Consider the following 19,214-nt stretch of genomic DNA (forward strand, 5'->3'; position numbering starts at 1 on the left):
ATTCTTTTCCCTTATGGTTTGTCATAGGATATTGAACATAGTTCTCTGTGCTGTACAGTAGGACCTTGTTGTTCATCCATTCTGTATATAAAAGCTCACATCTGCTCACCCCAACCTCCCGCTCCATCCTTCCCCCAGCCCCCTCCCTCTTGACAACCACCAGTTCGCACTCTATGTCCGTGTTTCTGTCTCGTAGATGGGTTCATTTGTGTCATATTCTATTTTATTTCTTTTAATTAATTAATTAATTTATCTTTGGCTGTGTTGGGTCTTTGTTGCGGTGCGTGGGCTTCTCACTGTGGTGGCTTCTCTTGTTGCGGAGCACGGGCTCTAGGCGTGCGGGCTTTAGTAGTTGTGGCACACGGGCTCAGTAGTTGTGGCTTGTGGGCTCTAGAGCGCAGGCTCCGTAGTTGTGGCGCACGGGCTTAGTTGCTCCGCGGCATGTGGGATCTTCCCGGACCAGGGTTCGAACCGGTGTCCCCTGCATTGGCAGGTGGATTCTTAACCACTGCGTCACCAGGGAAGTCCCTGTGTCATATTTTAGGTTCCACATATAAGTGATATCATATGGTATTTCTCTTTCTGACTTCACTTAGTATGATAATCTCTAGTTGCATCCATGTTGCTGCAAGAGGCATAATTTCATTCTTTTTTTATGACTGAGTAGTATTCCATTGTATTTATGTACCACATCTTCTTTATCCATTCCTCTGTCGATGGACATTTAGGTTGTTTCCGTGTCTTGGCTATTGTGAATAGTGCTGCTTTGAACGTAGGGGGTGCATGTATCTTTTTGGATTAGAGTTTTGTCTGGATATGTGCCCAGGAGTGGAATTCTCTTCTCCGTGGTACCCTACCTACCTCGTCTCCATTCCCTCTTCCTGTGTCCTCTTATTCCCACCCACAGCCCTGGAGGGTCCCAGATCCTGTGTCCCTAAATGAGAGACATCTTGAGGGTAGATGGGTCTACTTGTCATCATATATGGATTCCACTTGTTGTACAAAGGACCTAAGGCAACGAGTGCGCTGTTTTCAAGGATGCTGAACTCACAGGGAGCACAGTTCCCAGTGAGCCAGGGGAATCATGAGGTCTGGAGTCAGGCCGATCTGGGTTTAGATCCCGGCACTACATTCAAGTATTAGCTACGTCTTGTTGTGGAAAGATCTACTATGATGATTGTGCAAAATCGTGACCTACAGATGTGCAAGAATACTCCTGCGGCCCTTGGATTGTGAACAGATCCCCGTTTACCCTGGTGCCAGTGCTCAGAGCAGGGTCTGGAGTCCCAGTGATGGGGCTCAGCCCCTGACTCTGCCACTTTGCCCCTTGACCTTTGCCTCTGTGGGCTTCAGGACCCTGCCTATAACTGGGGAGAGTGGATGCAAAGTGTGGACGCTTCCTGGAAGCATTAGAGGCACGTGCGTCCCTTAGCTTGAGGGATGCTCATCACAATCAGAATTTAATGAACAAGAATGACCTGTTCCTAAGTCATTTCACTTGCTTGAGCCTCAGTTTCCCTGTAAATAAAATGGGGATAATGATGCCTCCACAGGGCTCTGGCAAGAATTCAGCAAAAACTGTAGGGCTTAGCACCTAGAAAGTGCGATAGAAGGTATCCATGCCCCGTATGGGATTCATACATTAGGGGACTGCCTCGTAAAGTCATTCGATTAGGAATCCAGAGGGCACAGATGGTAGAGGACAGGTTTTTCATCCACCTCGACAGTTTGACGGCCAGCTCCACGACTGGCTGTATCCCCGCTGACACCTGGCTTGGTAGCTACTAACTTATTTATGCATCTTCCTTTTTACAAGCCAGGCAATTAATTGTGAGAGGAGGAATCCCATCAGGTGTGGCAGCCAGAGGGGAGGGAAGAAAAAGCAGACTGAGGTGTCCCTCGGTGTCCCCCGTTGTCCTGAGGTCAGCATTTCTCTGAACTGCGAGGGCAGGAGAGTTTAACTGCTGTTGGCTGGTGGTGAGCCCGCCCTGGCGGGATGCAGCCGGACAGCCCACAAACGCCCAACCACAAACCCGAGCCCTGCCGCCTTCCAAGACCTCTCCTTTGCATGAGAAGCAATTTGCAGAAGAGGAACAGGGCAGGGGAGGGGCGTCGGACCCCTTCTGGGGTATTGTCCAAAACCACATGCAGGCAGAAACGGTACCCCCAGACTTGAGGACGCTGGACCAGCAGCCAGGGGTCAAAGGACCAAGACATGGAGCTCAGGGAAGAGGAAGAAGGTCCCCGAGGCTCTGTGGACGGGGACGTGGCCAGGGAGGGAATATGTACCTAGCCTGATGGCGCTACGTTTGCGTGTTTACGCATAGTCCCAGGACGCCCTGCAGTGAACGGGGTGTGGGCTCAGAGCGGGCATTAGCCATGAACGAGAACAGGGGCTTTGAACCAAGACAGACTCAGTTTGGATCTTGGCTCCATCACTTCCCAGGCACCCGGCTGTGAGTTACCTCACCTCCCTCATAGCCTCGACAGTAATACCCGCCTGGCGACGTGGTTGTGAGGATCAGGAGTAATAATGGGTCCCTGGCACGGAACAGGCTCTCGGTGACCAGCAGCCGCTACCACGATCGTTACCGCCTTGTTGCTGTCGTTGGCTATTACAGTCCGGGCCGGACTGACCCTCCCTAAGGTGGCTGTCAAGTCTCATACTCACCGGGCCAGGACATGAAGAACCCAGGATGGGTTTGGCAGGGAGATGATTAAGGGGCTGGGAGATGACTGACGTGACTGTACCTTGGTTGGGCAGTGGCTAAAGGGGAGGCGCTGGGGCAGGTGACTGGCGAGTCTCTAGAGGGAAGGCCGGAGGATGATGTGTAGGTTTCATCTCTCCCGGGGTTGGAAGGGAAAGTGGGAGAGGTGGGTCGGCTAGGAGGAGAATTTCCGACCAATAGAAAAGTTTACACCTGGATTTAGGGCCGCCTGGGCTCCCTGCCGAAATCGTTGGGATTGGGCTGAAGTTGTCTCTTAGCTGCTAAAAGTAGGAATGTGGAATCTGCCACAGCTAGAAGGGGGGAGTCTGAGCTGGAGGACAGGTCAGGCCAGAGAGTTTCCCATCCAACCACCTCTTGCAGCCCAGACGCCAGCAGCCCTTGCCTCCTGCCTGTGACCGCATCCAACCACAGGCAGCTGGTCGATTTTCACTGCGCATGTCTCCCACGCAGCCTGCCCATCCCCCTCTCTCAGAGCTTTGGGTCCAAATCACAGGCACTGTCAACGTGCTGGGGGGAGGGGGGCATCAGTATTTCTGAACCTGGTGGCACGTTTTCAGTGAGTGAGAATAACCCTACGTCTTCACGAGTGCATTAGAATCAAAAGCCAAATTAAACAGCCACCTAGGTGAATGGATACAAATTTACATCCATTCATACACAGGTCACTTTTGCTGTTGAGCTAATTGATTTCTGGGCTCTGAGTTGGAGGCCCCAAGATCTGCCTGCCTGGCGGGAAGAGTGTGAGGAAACCAGTTTTCATGCTTTGAGGCAAAAATTCAACCAGTGGAATAAGAGAGACAGGGTTAATTGACCCTACAAGGTGTAACAGAGATGCAAAGGGGCCCATCATAGAAGCAACACTGGAGCCGGCTGGGCATGGATTTCAAAGAGGATGTCACCACTTACCAGGTGGAGGACATTAGGCCAGTCCAGACCACTTCTGTGCCTCAGTCTTCTCCTCTGTAAAATGGGGCTAATACCCCACAGGGATGGAGCCATGTATTTTTCTAACATTTTATTACACAAGTTTTCAAATAGAAAATTTGAAAGAATAATGTGGCAACCACCCATCTACCCAACACCTAGATTCTACATTTTTACTGCACTTTTTTAAAATTTAATTTTTATTTTATATTGGAGAATAGTTGATTCACAATGTTGTGTTAGTTTCAGGTGTACAGCTATGTGATTTAGTTATACCTATTCATATAAACATTCTTTTTCAGAATCTTTTCCCATATAGGTTATTACAGAATATTGAGTAGCATTCCCTGTGCTATACAGTAGGTCCTTGTTGATTATCTATTTTATATATAGTGATATGTATCTGTTAATCCCAAACTCCTAATTTACCCCTCCCCTCACAGTTCCCCTTTGGTAACCATAAGTTTGTTTCTGAAGTCTGTGAGTCTGTTTCTGTTTTGTGGATAAGTTTGTATCATTTTTCTTAGATGCCACATATAAATGGTATCACGTGGTATTTGGTTTCTCTGTCTTACTTCACTTAGTATGATAATCTCTAGTTGCATCCATGTTGCTGCAAATGGCATTATTTCATTCTTTTTCATGGCTGAGTAGTATTTCATTGTATATATGTACCACATCTTCTTTATCCATTTGTCTGTCGATGGACATTTAGGTTGTTTCCAGGTCTTGGCTATTGTGAATAGTGCTGCTGTGAACATAGGGGTGCATGTATCTTTTTGAATTATGGTTTTCTCCAGATATATGCCCAGGAGTGGGATTGCTGGATTATATGGCAACTCTGTTTTTAGTTTTTTAAGGAATACTGCACTTTAAAAAACCCCACAAAACTGCACCTGCTCTCTTATCGTTCTGTCCATCCCCTTTTCTAGGAATCATTGCCCGGGGATATTGGGATATGTAGAGTAGATGTGTATAAAGGGCCAGGGCAGGGGGCAGAGTCTGGAATTTTACAGCGCTTAACACATGACCGTGGCTGTGTTCAGATGTCAGTGCCCCAGTTTCATGGATGTGAACTTGGTTCTGGTTGCTGTAGTCGGGGGAGCAGAAGAGCAGTGGAATCCATGGCTAGCCTGGTACCCAGAGATGCTGGGTAAAGATTGGTGAGAAAAGTGACTGCGCCTTCAATTTCTTGCTTAGAAGGTAGAAATGTCCACCCCCCCCCCTACTTTTAAGTCCCTCAAATGAAGGACAGATGAGCTATTTTGATCTGTATGCTTCCTCCTTCAAATCTTTAATAAGCGGACTTGTAGCCAGGATTGAAGTAGTATCTATCTATGGTGTACTCAGGAAATCTCCAATTGTTACAACCAGTCTTCCCAAGAACCCGGTGAATAGGGCTATTACGATGTCCATTTCATAGATGGGGAGACCGAGGCTCAGTGCCTTGTCACAGAGCTGCCAGGTGGCAAAGTCGGGACTCGAATTCACGTATCTATCTCAGACTTCGGCTGCTGGGCTTTTCCCACCACCCCACACTGCCACCCAATCTGCAAAAATACCCAGATCTTTCCTCTTCCCACTCCTTATTCTCATTTCTCCTCACGACTCAAGGGATGATACTGATTCTTGTTCAGCTGAGGTTAGAAAGGTTCTCTTCCATCCGCAGGTGAATGCAGGGGGCCTTTTAAAAGGGAAAACTACAGGCAGTGAGGGCTGCTTCTTCACTCGCTCTACAGGGGAATTGGCTTGGATTTGTACAGGATGCCAAAGCTGGCTCAGTTTTCTAAAGCCCTAACTTTGCAGCATTCTTCAAGGGCCCCAGAGAGTTCCTTGTGCCGTGAAATTTAGTTTGGAAACTTCAATAAAAAAGAAGTCCCGAAGGAAACTGTCAATTAATGCATTTACACCGAAGCATCCTACTTGGGAAAAACATCTTCAAAAGCCAACGCTGTTTTCCAACCATTAAAAAGTTTACGTGCAGCTTGGTTTCCATAGATACCTGAGGTAATGGCCTCCTTCCCCTCATTGAAGGGTGAGTGTCGCTTGACTTCTTTCTTTTTACCTTAGTCTTTCATACATTTTCCCTCCATCCCCATTTATGAAAACGAAAAGATAACTAAATTGAAACCTGGCAGTGAGATTTGTCTGAGGAAGAGTTTGATTTATAAGCTCGAGGGTCTTCATTTTTGCTCCCCTAATACTTCACGGCGTCTGCAAATAGTGTTGCTACATACAAGGAAGAGATGGAGACTTTTCAGTTGATCAAATGAGTTCCCCATCAAACACATAAACGTATTCGAAAGGGAAAGGGTAATGGTCTGTTGAAGAGTAACTGAGCTTTGGGTGTAGGGAAGAGGTGTTTGTTTGTAAATAAAGTTTTATTGGAACACAGCCATGTTCATTGGGGTAAGTGTTGTCTATGGCTGTTTTCAGAACAGTGGCAGGTCTGAGTAGTTGTGATGGAGACCATAGGGCCTACAGAGCCTAAAATATTTCCTCTGTCACCCTTTGCAGAAAAAGTTTACTTACTGACCCTTGGTATACAGGAAAGAATTGGCGTTTGAGAGGCATTTAATGGTTTTGTCACTTTAGGCACGTGCTCATCTTGCTGTGACTCAGTTTCTGCGTCTTTGAAATGGGAATGACTGACAGGGTCCTTTCTTAGGGTTGTGGGGACGTAAAGCCTCGAGCCCTGTGCTTGGTAACGTAGTAGGGGAACAGTAGGTACGAATTATTATTTTTACTCCCGATTCTTTCGATAGAAAAACCCAAAGACGCCTACCTTGAGATTCTAGAAGTCGTTTAGAGAAACCAAAGGAAAGTGTGTAAAAACCCAAACCACATAGTTCAGCCACTGTTCCTGGGTCTGGTGGATGCCCAGGTGTCCCTTTCCTGGCAGTAGGTGAGGGAGCCTAAGTGGGGGACCCTGTTGAGAGAGGAGAAGGCAAACAAAAGAAACCACAACAGTCTAGGAAGAAATCTTTAATTTCTATTCAGCTTTAAAGAGTTTGAGAGAGGTGGGGTTTTTTTTTTTTTTCCTTTTAACAAACCACTTCAAGTACATGCCTTCAGATTATAAAAGTACCTGAAATTGCCTAGAATATCAGCATGCAGAGCTTGTTAGTATTTACATCTATTTACATAAGGAAGCAAGAGAAAGATCTACAGGTATTTACAGTCTACACAGGAGAAGAGAAAGGCGGCCTAATTGTATTTCCTAAAATACAGTAGATGAGTAGTCAGCACATGCATATTTAGAGAATATTTGCACGATAGAATGCAATTTTAAAAAACGACATACCTTTGTAACTTTCTATGCTAAGGTGTTGCATAATCAAGGTAATTTTGTGTGTGTGTGTGTGTGTGTGTGTGTGTGTGTGTGTGTGTGTGTGTGTTTTGTTTCTAGTCTATTTGCACCAAGTGCTTTAAAATGTTCCCTTACACCGAGGCAGAATTATTTACCCTGGCAATTAAAGCAACAGCATACGTGATCATTTCCCACTAACTAGCGACACGCTGCTGGTGAATGAGATACCTATTGTCTCTCCTCTACCCATCGACCACTGTGACGAGATCCGTCTGTGCAAAGGCAGTGCCTAAGCTCTCCCCATTAATTATGGAAGTAATATAAATGAGATGCTCTCCGCAGTATGTTCTAAATGAAATATCAACAAGGCCAGTGTCTTTCTTTGAGCCTGAGAAATGATCCGTTGCAGAGAGCCCTCTATGAAAAGGCACAAGCCTAACGCAGACGTGCTTGACTTGACTTGAAACAATGTGGCTGGACGCGGAGGGAGGAGGGTGGCCTGCCATGAGATCTGATTGTTGTAGACGCCATTCTCTTAATTCGCTGCTGGAAGAGTTAGTTAAGAGTCCGTGGATTTCTTACCACGATGCCATGTGGCCTCATCAGAGAAGACCCTGTGGCTTTTATCCCCCCATCACCAATGCATTTCTGGTACTAGGTCGTAGACTCTCTCTGTGTCCTAAGTGTAAACGAACCGTCAACCTTACAATGGCAACAAACAGCTTGTTTGTTTGTTTGTTTGGGGTTTGCCTGCTCACAAAAATGGTCAGCTCTATGGTTTTCTAAAAGAGTCAGCGTGGCAGACCAACTCAGTGGTGCAATTCTGTGCCGAAGAAGGGAAGGGGGAAAGCTGTCTGTTTCACTTGTACTGTGAAGATATGCTTTGCACCATCATATTAGAACTGAACCCATTCATTCTGCCTGGCGATAACTTTAAAGGTTTATTTCAGTATACATGGCAAATACAGAGGCATACATTTATATACAGTATACAGAGCTAGCTAGAACCAAGGTTAAAGAAGTAAAAACGTTTCAAATTAACACAAGCTAAATGCCTTCTTTGAGCTCTCAGGAACACTCAGTAGTCCTTCGGCACTAGTGTCCAGGTGGCCGGGTTGGAATATTTCAGGGACGGGCCATCGGATTTGTCCCAGGTGGAAGGATGATGCGTATTTTGGTGGCACATTTCTCAGATCCTTCTGTCTTAGCCATTTCAAACTAACCCGTGGAAGAGTGGATACCCCAGTGCAGTTTCCCAGCCCAGCAAGACAACTCCCTGCTTGAAAAGCAATGTGGGCAGCCCAGGCAGTATCAGCACGGAATGCCCAGGGAATGCTTTCATGGCTCTAACAGAGATGTTGTTCCAGGTGTAACAACGTCTTCTCTTATTTTTAATGAGACCGTCTCTCCAGCCCAATCAGTTCTAGAACATCTCTGGCACAAAAGGAAGGTAGAACAGGCATGAACAATGTCACCCACCTGGACTGTACTTAGCCATTCCTTTTCCCTTCCCTCCTTTGGAGGACTCCCACTCCACCAGAGCACGTCTAGAAATAACAGCAGGTCTCAGGACGATGAAGTCATGCTCAATGTTCCACCTTCACTCTTTTGAGACCAGCCATCAGTCTGTCATGGAACCCCTGCCATGTTTACGGCAAGGATTCTGGAACACAAAGGGGGTAGGAAGAGGGCCTCATTCATGTCAAGGGAAAGTTCAGAACCGTTCAGCCAATTGAAAACACAGTCCTGAAAACCTCCCAGGGCCACTCTGCCCTGGAGTGCTGCCGATTAGCCTAAGCAAAAATCCTCGGGAGCCTTGCTTTCCAGAACAAACGTGGCTCTGGACCGCTTTGGGTGGTCGGGAGTGTCTGCCTACCCCTCCCCCAAACGTAAGGCCAGCAAAGACAGATATGCCCTTCTGCCTTTAAAAGTCCTTTCCAGCTTTCCATCCTGAACCTACTGGCCCCTGGGCTTGTTCCTACAAAGATTTCTCAGCGAATCACAGCCACCGTCCTCCTGACTTTCCAACTCGTTCTGCCCTGGTCTTCAGGTCAGTCTCTTAAAACTGCTTAATGGTCTTGCTAGAGATTCATGGCTTTTGTCAAGGAGACTAGCATGGTCTTTGTAGCCTGATGTGGATTTGGGGGCATAATATTCGGGGTGCCTCAATTGCAAATAAGAAAGCCTCCATGTCATCGTGATTCTCTCCCAACGAAGACGTGGGCACATCTGCTGTGTGAAAGCTCTGTCCCATTTGTGCCCCTCAAACACCTCTCACTCAAACTGCCGTCTACTTTTTGGGGCTGTGTGCTGTGCCAGGACCCACTGCACCGATGGTGATGCACTGGCATATCCCACGGCTTAGCTGCTCCTTCAGAGCAACTGCCATCGAACCCGGTGTCCCAGGGTCACCCAGGGAATGGTACTCCTTTACCTGCCACGGGAGAGACAGTCAGCTGAAAAGGAACCTCTGAGGCTTTCCACGTTTGTGATCCTCTTTAGCAAAGAAACTCTTTCCCTGAGGCAAGAGGTAAATATCCTAACAAACACACGGTGGTAGGTACACGTTCTCTTCCGTCAGGCTAAGATCTGCATGTGATCTAAATGGATTCTCCAGAACATTCTCGAAGACTTTTCCAGCCTCCCTCCTCAGTTAAAAACAAATATCCGCTTTCCCGACCCTCTTCACTTTTTCTACTTGAGAAATAATTGAGTGGATTTCCCTTCTGTAATAAATGCTAAGAGCAGCCTGTGAGCAAAACTCCCGAGGGCTATGAAGAAAGTTCTATTATGATATCTACAAGAAGTATTTGCAGGTACCTAAGCCTATATTGTTTGACGCCTTTGTAGGAATCACTTCTTAGGAATTTGCAGGAATTAATTTCTCAGGAATTAATTGGGGGAGGCCAGGAGAGGGAGGGCGATCAGTTTCCTCTGCAAACCTGATGTAACACGTCAGATATTATCCTCCAAAAGGCCGTATTCATTGTACACGTGTGTGAATTTATAAGATGGAGATCGCTCGGGGTTTCACTGGTTTTGATGTGGTTCCGTTCACGCTTTGAAAAAAAAGTCGATCGTCCAAGAGTAGTAGGTTCATAGCTGGTCCCATCTGGCACCTGGAGGTGGCATTTTGAATCAGGTGATGGTTTTGTTAAGGGTCACTTGCCTTTGGATCTTTTGAGGTGGCGCTGGGTCTTCATTTTTGTTAATCCAAATGGATATAATTTCAATTTAGTTCACTGCCTGAATCAACAATGGGAAAATCTCCTCCCAGCATTTCTCAGGTGAGCACATGACAGCCCATTTTTTAAAAATTAAACGTACAGCCCATCCCTTTAATCTTCAGCCACACTGTGGCCAGACGTGGCCTGGCTGAGAAGGGAAAGAGGACTCCTCCTAAGGTAGCTTCAGCCAAATGGGAGACACAGGGAATGGGCAGCCCGCCAACTTGTGTCGCAAGTTTGGGAAGGAGGTTTTGTACTGCATCTGGCATGGATTCCGGAGGGTCAATCTGTGTGATGATCTGTGTGGCTTTTGGACCAGTTGCTTTTGAGCTCTGGTACTAAGTAGGCTTTCCGTATAAATGGGGATAATGATCGTCCCTGGCTGGTAGAGCTGTGTGCGGGTTAGAATATGGCGCTTACAAAGCTTTCTGCACAGTGCCAGAGCAATGGCAAGCTCTCAGGAGATGCTGGCCATCGTTACCACTTAAACAGTCCCCGTACGCAACGACTCACTAGAAAAGCTCGACAGTGTGGAGGAAAACGGTCCTTTCGAGGCACGTTCTCTGTCGTCTCCCGTCTCGCATCATTTTGGCGGAAGTCGGTATGTTACTGATTTGCATTCATTCCACACCCAGGCAGGAGGGCGAGGGGTTGGTTGTGGTCACACGAGTAGGGAGGTCCTTGAGCCTCGTGCCTGCATAAACTGCATTGCTCTATGAACTAACAAACAGAATACGTGGCTCACCTATTGGCTTAAAAGATTGTTCTCAGATGGTGAGTAGGGAACACGTAACCTTTTGGAGCAGCTTGCTTTGCTTTTTTCTCTCAAATCAGAGATTTAAACCGTCCTATTGCTGAGAACAGCTGTGCTCCAGGCACCCCAGTCTCAGGAGATGAACCCTGAGACAGACACCGCGTCGCACGTTTCCAGTAGGGTAGCTGAAAACTCTCTTTGGGGAGGGTTATTGGGAGACATGAAGAGACTGAGAGGGCGGCCATCAGTCCCACCTATGGCACCTGCATTCACTGCCCCATCTCCACCAAGGCTCCGGGATAAATGATTCTGCTGTACTCACCGGGGAGTTGCATCAGTTCTGCACTTGGAAATTGTTTGCTTTGCCTCACAGACCCCAGATGAGTAACAGGGAAAGCTTTGAGGGTTCGAAGAGGCACCTGTCTTCTCTTCCTGTGACACCTGCAAACTTCTCTGTCCCGGGAATTCAGCACCATCATCAGTGCCCGCTTCCAGAAGGGACGTTCTCCTTCCCTGCCCGTGGGGTTCCAAGTCCAGTGTAAGTTCTGTGCTGCCTTTCCTTACTCAACTCCACTTTTTGCATAGATTGACTCACTCAGCATTTGCTGTGCAGTGTCCCGATACCGACGTGTCTGTAGGAAAGCAATCTTAGAACATCTGCTACTCTCAAAGTCACTGAATATACAGATATCCCATGGTAGTGTGTCTACTTTTTTATGTGTCTCAGAGTTAAATCTATTTTAAGACAGGAAATTTATTCTTTCTTTTTTAAAGAAGCATGCATTTTAAAAGTAGAGAAACCTGAAAACTAAACATAATTGTGTAACATGTGTCCTTATTAAAACGTGTTATATTAGAGTACCTACCAATGCATTACAAATATTAACATGTGGGTGGATTTTTCCTTAAGCCTAGATTGTTGGTCAGAAACCCCTGTACCTTCCTCTTGCAAAGAGTCAATATTCATTTGGAGTCCGTGCGGACAGCTGCAAATTGATGGTTAGTGGTTATCGAGTAAATGTTGATGGAACGCGGCTCCGTCACCGTTTCATCCCAACCAAGGGCTTTGGAAGGATGGATGATTTAGATCTCAGGGCCCCAACGATAAATGAACAGTAACTGCTTGCTAAATCCCACCTTTCTGTAGTTGAAGACTGTGCCGCTCATCCGACAAATGATTTCTGAAAGAGAATGATGAACCCCCTTATTACCCAGATGCTCTTAACTTAATCCCAAACAAGAATCCTGGGTAATTTTACAGACGCTATAAAGATTGATGGCGTAGTTCTCCTTTGGCAGCTCGCACATGTTTGACTAAATCAGAAATGGCATTCAGGCGTGATTAAAGATTCTACTGGGCTTCCCAGAAATCCTCGGCCCCGTGTGATCCGCACCCTAACTCTCTGCCGTCGCTACAGGATAGAGTCGCCACCCCGGTTCCCATGATCAGCAACAGCATGCAGCCTCCAGGCTTCCCATGAATTTGTTCTTAAAAAATCGCTGAGGGGAACCCACAGCTCCAGCTAGTGTTGATATTGCTATTATCTTATCACGATGGATCAGTAAGCAGTGGTGCCAACCAGCAAGGCGGATATTTTATAACAGAGTTGTTTGCTGTTAACGTCGTTTCCTTGATAGGGCTCTTTCATTTTTTTCTGGATTACGGACTGATGCCCCCCCAAAGTGGCAGGAAAGTCATTATTTGATGGTGATGAAAGTGCTCTTTAAAAATTTTTCTTCTATCAGTTTAAAAATGTTTTATCTTGTATCAGCAGTACCAGCTTATTTACTAATGAGATTTCCTAATGTGGCTCCATCTCATTCTGGTGATAGGCCGAAAAGCTGATGAGCCCCAAATTAGAACTTGTTATTAAACCGTCATCCCACCTGCTCATATAAAGATGTCACTCAGAGGCTGCCATGGGTGCAGCTGAAAAGAGCGTTCCCTGAGAAGCCGAAAGGGTCGTGGGCTTGGGACGAAAAGATGTTGTCACTACTTCACAGTCCAGTCTTTCTTCGCCAAATGTGCACAGTTGATCTTCGGAGTGGAAAAGGTGGTCTTTGCTTTCAGGTGCCCTGCTGTGCTGTGTTCTTCTACAGAGTCAGCACCGCTGGTGATGAGACTTAAATTGTGTATCACCCTGAGCCTAGTGGCAAAGGAATCAAAGCCAGCTCTTGATAAAAGATTGGGCTTTACTCAACTTCTTCATGGTTTTTCAGCATGGTAGCCAAGTGGCGGTTTACATGAAATGAGGTCGATTGCAATTGCTTTCGCATTCCGTGGAGGGAAAAATGCATGCCCCCCGGCTCCCTCATCAACTCGATTCTGAATCAATGTAAGCGCAGAATTTCTCTGCAAAAATACCATTCCAACAATGCAAGAGAGTGCAGCATGCTATCATTTTAGAAGGTCAGAGTGGCAAAAGATTACACTGGGTTGGGAAGAATTCCGTTTGTTGCTTTCCCAAGTGGCCAACTTTGATCTTTTCTCGGGATTGGTGGAGCTGTGAAAGGCCAGTTTGTTGTGATGTCTGAATGCTGATACTATAACCACTCTGGGGTGGGGTTGAGGGGGCCTGGATTTAGGAATGAGCTGACTGGCTTCTCCCACCACTTGAGAGCTGATGCCAAAGGGCCCTGACCACTCTTTGGTGGTTTTGGCAGTTGCAAAGTAAAATGGAAATCGAAAACAGATATCCAGAAAATTATTCAAAACACCATCTCCACCTGACATCTGCTAAGAATTGAGGCCAAGATGGTATTTGCTTGGGTTGGCGAGATGAGCATCTCAGCTCTTCCATTTGTCTTTAGAGGTGCTTTGCTTGCCTTTTTTCCCCACATGGGATTCAGGGGAGTCAGATAAGCCACTGGAAATTCGTTAGATAAATGTGCTAAGCTAAGGGGTATTAGGAATAATAATTCAGTGAAAGGACATTTGGATGACGTGGGCTCATGTCCGTTAGACCTGAGCCACACAAATCAAGTTGAAAAGAAACAGGTGAACCCAAGAAAATAAACAATTGGCTATTTGGGGAGTGGGCATGGGTGAGAGGGCTGGGGAAATAACACACCGAATAACTATTTCGTTAAAGCGAAGTCACGTCAGGGGTTCAAATTTTGGACCAAAGGGTCTTGTCCAATACAGTCAAGCAGCCCGTTATTATCAGAACTCAAGTGTCCCATTCCCACTCCACGCCCCCCTCCTCTGCACAAGCATGTCACTTCAACGTATTCGACCATTTGGTTTTCAGACAAATTCAATAAATGTCCCCCCGCCCCCCTGCAACAAAAACCCCAAGTCTACTTTATAGTACTTTCCTAAAATTTATAATACCTTGAGACCTTGATTCTCAGAATGACCTTGGCTCCCGAGGCTTATACGAAACAACCATGGTGAATGCAAACCAAACCCTATGGGGGGGATGCTCTCCAGTAAGCTCTCTGCTTGGGCACAATTTAAACCCTGTAGGGGGAGAAAAAGAGTAAGCTTTTGGGTGGGGATGGAAACTCACTTCCCTCTCAATTAGATGTCCTTAATGTTTTCCTAATGGTGGCCTTATCCCCAGTTATCTTTCTCCATCCTCCTCTGCCTCCCACCCCTCTTCTCTATCAACTGATAATTAGTTGACGCAGCAAGGGCTGTAATGCACATAAATAATCATAAGACGCCAGATAAACTGTGTTGGTTTTAAATGAGAGCCGTGCCGACGGTGTCTCCCTATGAACACCAGCCTATTATCTTTAATTATGGCTTGCAAAGCAAAGTGATTTCTTGCCCTCTTTCCAGCATCCCTGACAGCATTCTGTCAGCCCGGATGATATGGTGCCCCATCGCCACACACACCCCTAGCCACAGCGCCAACTGCTACTCAAAAGGTCAATCGCAAGTGATCAATTGCACTCATTACAACTTGCGTTTTGAAGGGGGCTGGGAGGACATGGCCCCCCAAGCCACGGTCCCATTGCCAAGTATGGGCTGCATATGACACTTCTTATAAAAAGGTCTCCAGGATAAGGATAAACTCACAAACGTGTCTTCTGTCTGCATGAGGCACGTGTGATGGTGGGGAATATGTGTATACGTGTGTCTCAAACATTTTAACACAGCATCACAAACCCTTCCTCTAGCAGCCCCACGGGCAACGAATAAGGAAAAATCTGGCACCAGTCCCGCTTGGTTTTCTACCTGATGGGCCACGATTAGAGTGGTTGGTTTAGTTCAGAGAGAAGTTTCTAGAAACTTCTCGGTGTCAAATGACATGATGCTTTGAGAAGTGAGGAAGTGGGATGAATTTGTTCTCGCGTGTTCAAAAGGATCCCATCTTCTTCTCGTTGCTCAGAAGAGACATCTGATGTGATTAACTGATAGACGTGTCTGTTTTCAAAGCCTTTTCCTATACGAGGTGTAAAAAGTCACACTGGCTTTACGAGCGGAGTTTATGAACTCGTTTTCCCAGGATGGTCCCATCATACCTTTTACAGTCATGTGCTTTGAGTTCAGTACCCTCGGCCGTGCTGAGATCCAGATGCATCTGAACCAGGTGGGGAGAGACTCTTGCTCATTCCCAGTTAAAAAAACGTTCCGTGGTCTTTGTTCTTTGCTTTCCAGCAACAAGGAGCCGCCACCACCGTCTACTGTGCTGCCGCCCCGGAACTGGAGGGTCTGGGAGGGATGTACTTCAACAACTGCTGCCGCTGCCTGCCCTCGACGGAAGCCCAGAGCGAAGACACGGCCCGGGCCCTGTGGGCACTCAGCGAGAGGCTGATCCAGGAAGGACTCGGCAGCCCGTCCGGCTAAGCGGGCGCTCGGCAAGGATCAGCACACATGCCCACCATTCGTGAGTGCTCGGGCGTAACTGCCAACGCTGGACCCCTTCCAACTGATCATCCCAGGGCTTTCCAGGTCCCTCCGACCCAGATCCGCCAGAGTCAAGGATATAAGAGTAGTCACAACAGAGCGAAAAACGTTAGGTACCAATGGGAAGCAGGGAATTCTGGGGGTAAAGGGACAATACGTCTTTTCTGGGGCTGGGTTAGGCTTGGGTCCCTCTGCTTCCCTGGTGATGGCCTGCTTGAAAGTGAAGCTTAGTTGCTCGGTAGGTTCTTCGTCTCTCGGTAGAAGCACGAGCAGTTCTCACCGTGTAGGACAGCCTGGTGCCCCACTGCCCCGCCCCAGGCACAGCGTAGCCAGGAGCTGGCTTTCTCCTATTTAGGGAAGAAAAAAGCCAGTATTTATCCTTCGCTGCACTGATCCAGGAGATAACCATTTCCTTCAGCCTGATCAAGTCGGAGTGGGCTTGGCAACTACTGGAGAGAGGACCTTCTGAACCTTGTTCCAGCCAAGATGGAGGTGACACTTAGAAATGGGTGGGATACACACAATTAGTGGGTCACCAAGTACGGTCCACCAACTCCCTGGCCAAAGCCATACAAAAGATTCTTTAGCGATTATAACAAATTTTGCAAATCATTCCCTAGATACCTTGACAGGTAGGAAAGGAAGTCTTGTGCCCTTACAGGATATTTTGGGGATGGGGGATTAAAAAGCTGTTCCCTCCATTCCTCACTCACGGTTTCGGGAAACAACGCCATCGCGGAGGTTCACAGCCCCTCAGTGTGTCTGTTCAGCATCCTGCTTCAATGTCCTCTTGTTCCTCTCATCCTACGCTTAATAAAAGAACATGCTTGAATAGTATCACCTGAAGTTTTTTGTCTTGTTCCTTTAAATGTTTGTTTCAGTTTTGTTTTTTGTCTTGTTTTGTTTTTTTAGAAAAGCAATCTAGAGGAAAAATAAAGCGCTTCTTGTAGACGCCAGGAAAACACCATTCTCGTTTCTTCTCTGAGTTTTGTTTTGTTTTTGTGCTTTGTGGCTGTCTGCAGGCCGAGTTGTCTCACGCAATTAGCATGCCAGCATCATATTTTCTGTTGAAGAGAGAAAGAAAAAGAAAAATGACTATCACTTAATTTCACCTTAAGAGGTTTTGTTATCAGGGATCATTTCAGTCCTGCAATGGTTTGTTCCCCCTGTAACTACCAAGTTCTTGGTGATTGATTAGAAACCATCTCTACTTACTTAGGAGAATAGGGGGGATGGTTTAGAGGCTCTTCCCCACTCATCCTGTTATCACTTACACTGTGGTTTCCAGGCCATTCCTGCAGGGATGTAAGAAAGGCCACTTTGGCAAGGTGGAGACAAAGCTTTTGCTGAAATACCAGGAAGGTGGGGGCAGAGGGTATGTGTCACTGTGCCTCCTCTTGACAGTGGCAGCTTCAGCCCAGACAACGTCATGAATTTCTGGGCCTCTGGCTCTGTGGCTTTCCAGTGGTCCATAGCCTGGCTACATCCTCCCATCTGGCTATATTCGCCCTTTACAAAATCCTTATTGTCATAGCGCCTTTCAGACTATGCATCGGATAATGTCACTTTTCTGGTCCAATCCCTCCAGTGCTTCTGCGGTAGACTATTTGCAAACGCGGCCATTGTAATTCTCCTCCCAGTCTCCACACCTTGGGTGGTCCCCTCTCTAACTCTGGTCTTGGCCACATGACTTGCTTTGGCCAATTTAAAATGTGCTTGTGCACTGGGCTTGCCCTTTCTTGTTGCTCTTTGGAATCCTGCAACCACCATCCTATGAATGGCCTGGGTTAACCTGCTGGACAATGCGAGCCACATGGGCGCTCCCCAAACCGACAGCAGACTACCCATTAGACGTGCAAGCGAGGCCATCCCAGACCATGTAGCCCCAGCCGAGCCAACCCAGATGAGAAGAAATACCCCAGTCCACCCAGAGAACTGCAAAAAATATAAGTTTGTTACGTTAACCCACAAAGTTTCAGGATTACTTGTTACACAGCAAACAGTAACCGATACAACTGCTCATCTCACTGACTAAAGTCCCCAAATTTTTTTTTTTACCATAGCCAAGGAATTCTCCCATAATCTGGTCCACAGAAGACTTTCTGATTTCATGTTCTAGCATCTTCTCTTCACTCACTACATTTAGCCACGCTAGCCTTCTTGTTCTCCTGAAATAAGCCAAGCAACCTCCCTACTCAAGGACTTTATACTTGCTTGTTGCCTCTGCTGAATTGCTTTTCTTCCAGAGACCTGCAATGGCTTCTCCCCACACTGCATTCTGGTTTCTCGCTTTCTGATGAGGTGATATTCTGGCCACCTCATTCACAGTGGCACCCCGTCTTCCCACCCCTCCCCTTTATTTTTCTCCACACCGCTTAATACTATTGGACAAGTTATATGTCTATCTATTTACTATTTTCTCTCTCTACCTCCTATAATATAAACTCTCTGAGATTTGTCTGTTTTGTTCACAACTGTGGCCCCCGTGCCTTGAACTATTCCTGTTATACAGAAGGTGCTTAATAAATGACCTTTGAAGGAAAGGACGATTCTTGGTGACCGAGCATTACGTCCATGAAAATAATTCCCATCCTTGTGAGAATGAGCGCAAGCCACCCACTGTGCCAGGCGGGCTGCAAAATTACGTCTAATGTGACCAAGGTCCTCCCAGGCAGCCTCCTCTTCCCGTCTTATGGATAAAGAATCTGAGGCCAAGAGGTTTCATAACTTGCCACTGTCCACACAGCTCATAAGTGATAGAGCTGCTGTTCACACCCAGGCCTGTTTCTTTTCAAAGTCACACACTTCCCTGCACCAAGGCCACCGATCCTTCAAGAAGCTGAAAATGTCCTTTCCAATAGGAGGCACCGTTTTAACATCTCAGGCTGAGCACAGAAGTGACGTTACGGGTCTGACTGTAGCTCAGCATTAGGAATTTGGTGAAGGGGGAGTCAAGCCACAGCACAAAAGATGTCAGAGTGTCATCAGGCAAGGCCATGTTCAAAATATCAGAGAACCAGGGGAGCATCTCCTGCTGCCTCCTTGCACCGTTAAGGCCTCTGTGCTGATGCCCATATGAATCCTGCATCAGGAGGTAAGATGATGCGTGAGGGAACTTGACCAGGGGAGGGAAGCATTCACCTCAATCAAGAAGCTCCCTAAACCTTCCCACACTGTTGGTGGGATGTAGATTGGTGCAGCCACTATGGAGAACAGTATGGAGGTTCCTCAAAAAACTAAAAATAAAGTTGCCATATGATCCAGCAATCCCACTCCTGGGCATATATCCAGACAAAACCATAATTCGGAAAGATACAGGCACCCCAGTGTTCACTGCAGCACTATTCACAATAGCTGAGACATGGAAGGAAACTAAATGTCCATCAACAGAGGAATGAATAAAGAAGATGGG

General features: G+C 46.8%; 1 protein-coding gene across 1 annotated transcript in view; it reads left to right on the forward strand.

The window, feature by feature from the left end:
- The window catches only part of WWOX (WW domain containing oxidoreductase), a 974,128-nt gene extending 957,489 nt beyond the window's left edge, over window positions 1-16,639 (forward strand). The window contains exon 9 of the mRNA XM_036834493.1: window positions 15,554-16,639. Coding sequence (XP_036690388.1) covers window positions 15,554-15,742 — 189 coding nt within the window. The 3' untranslated portion in view covers window positions 15,743-16,639. The remainder of the gene's footprint in view (window positions 1-15,553) is intronic.
- Window positions 16,640-19,214: the final 2,575 nt, after the last annotated feature.

This window comes from Balaenoptera musculus, chromosome 19 (assembly GCF_009873245.2).
Source record: "Balaenoptera musculus isolate JJ_BM4_2016_0621 chromosome 19, mBalMus1.pri.v3, whole genome shotgun sequence".
In the NCBI taxonomy this organism is placed as follows: domain Eukaryota; kingdom Metazoa; phylum Chordata; class Mammalia; order Artiodactyla; family Balaenopteridae; genus Balaenoptera; species Balaenoptera musculus.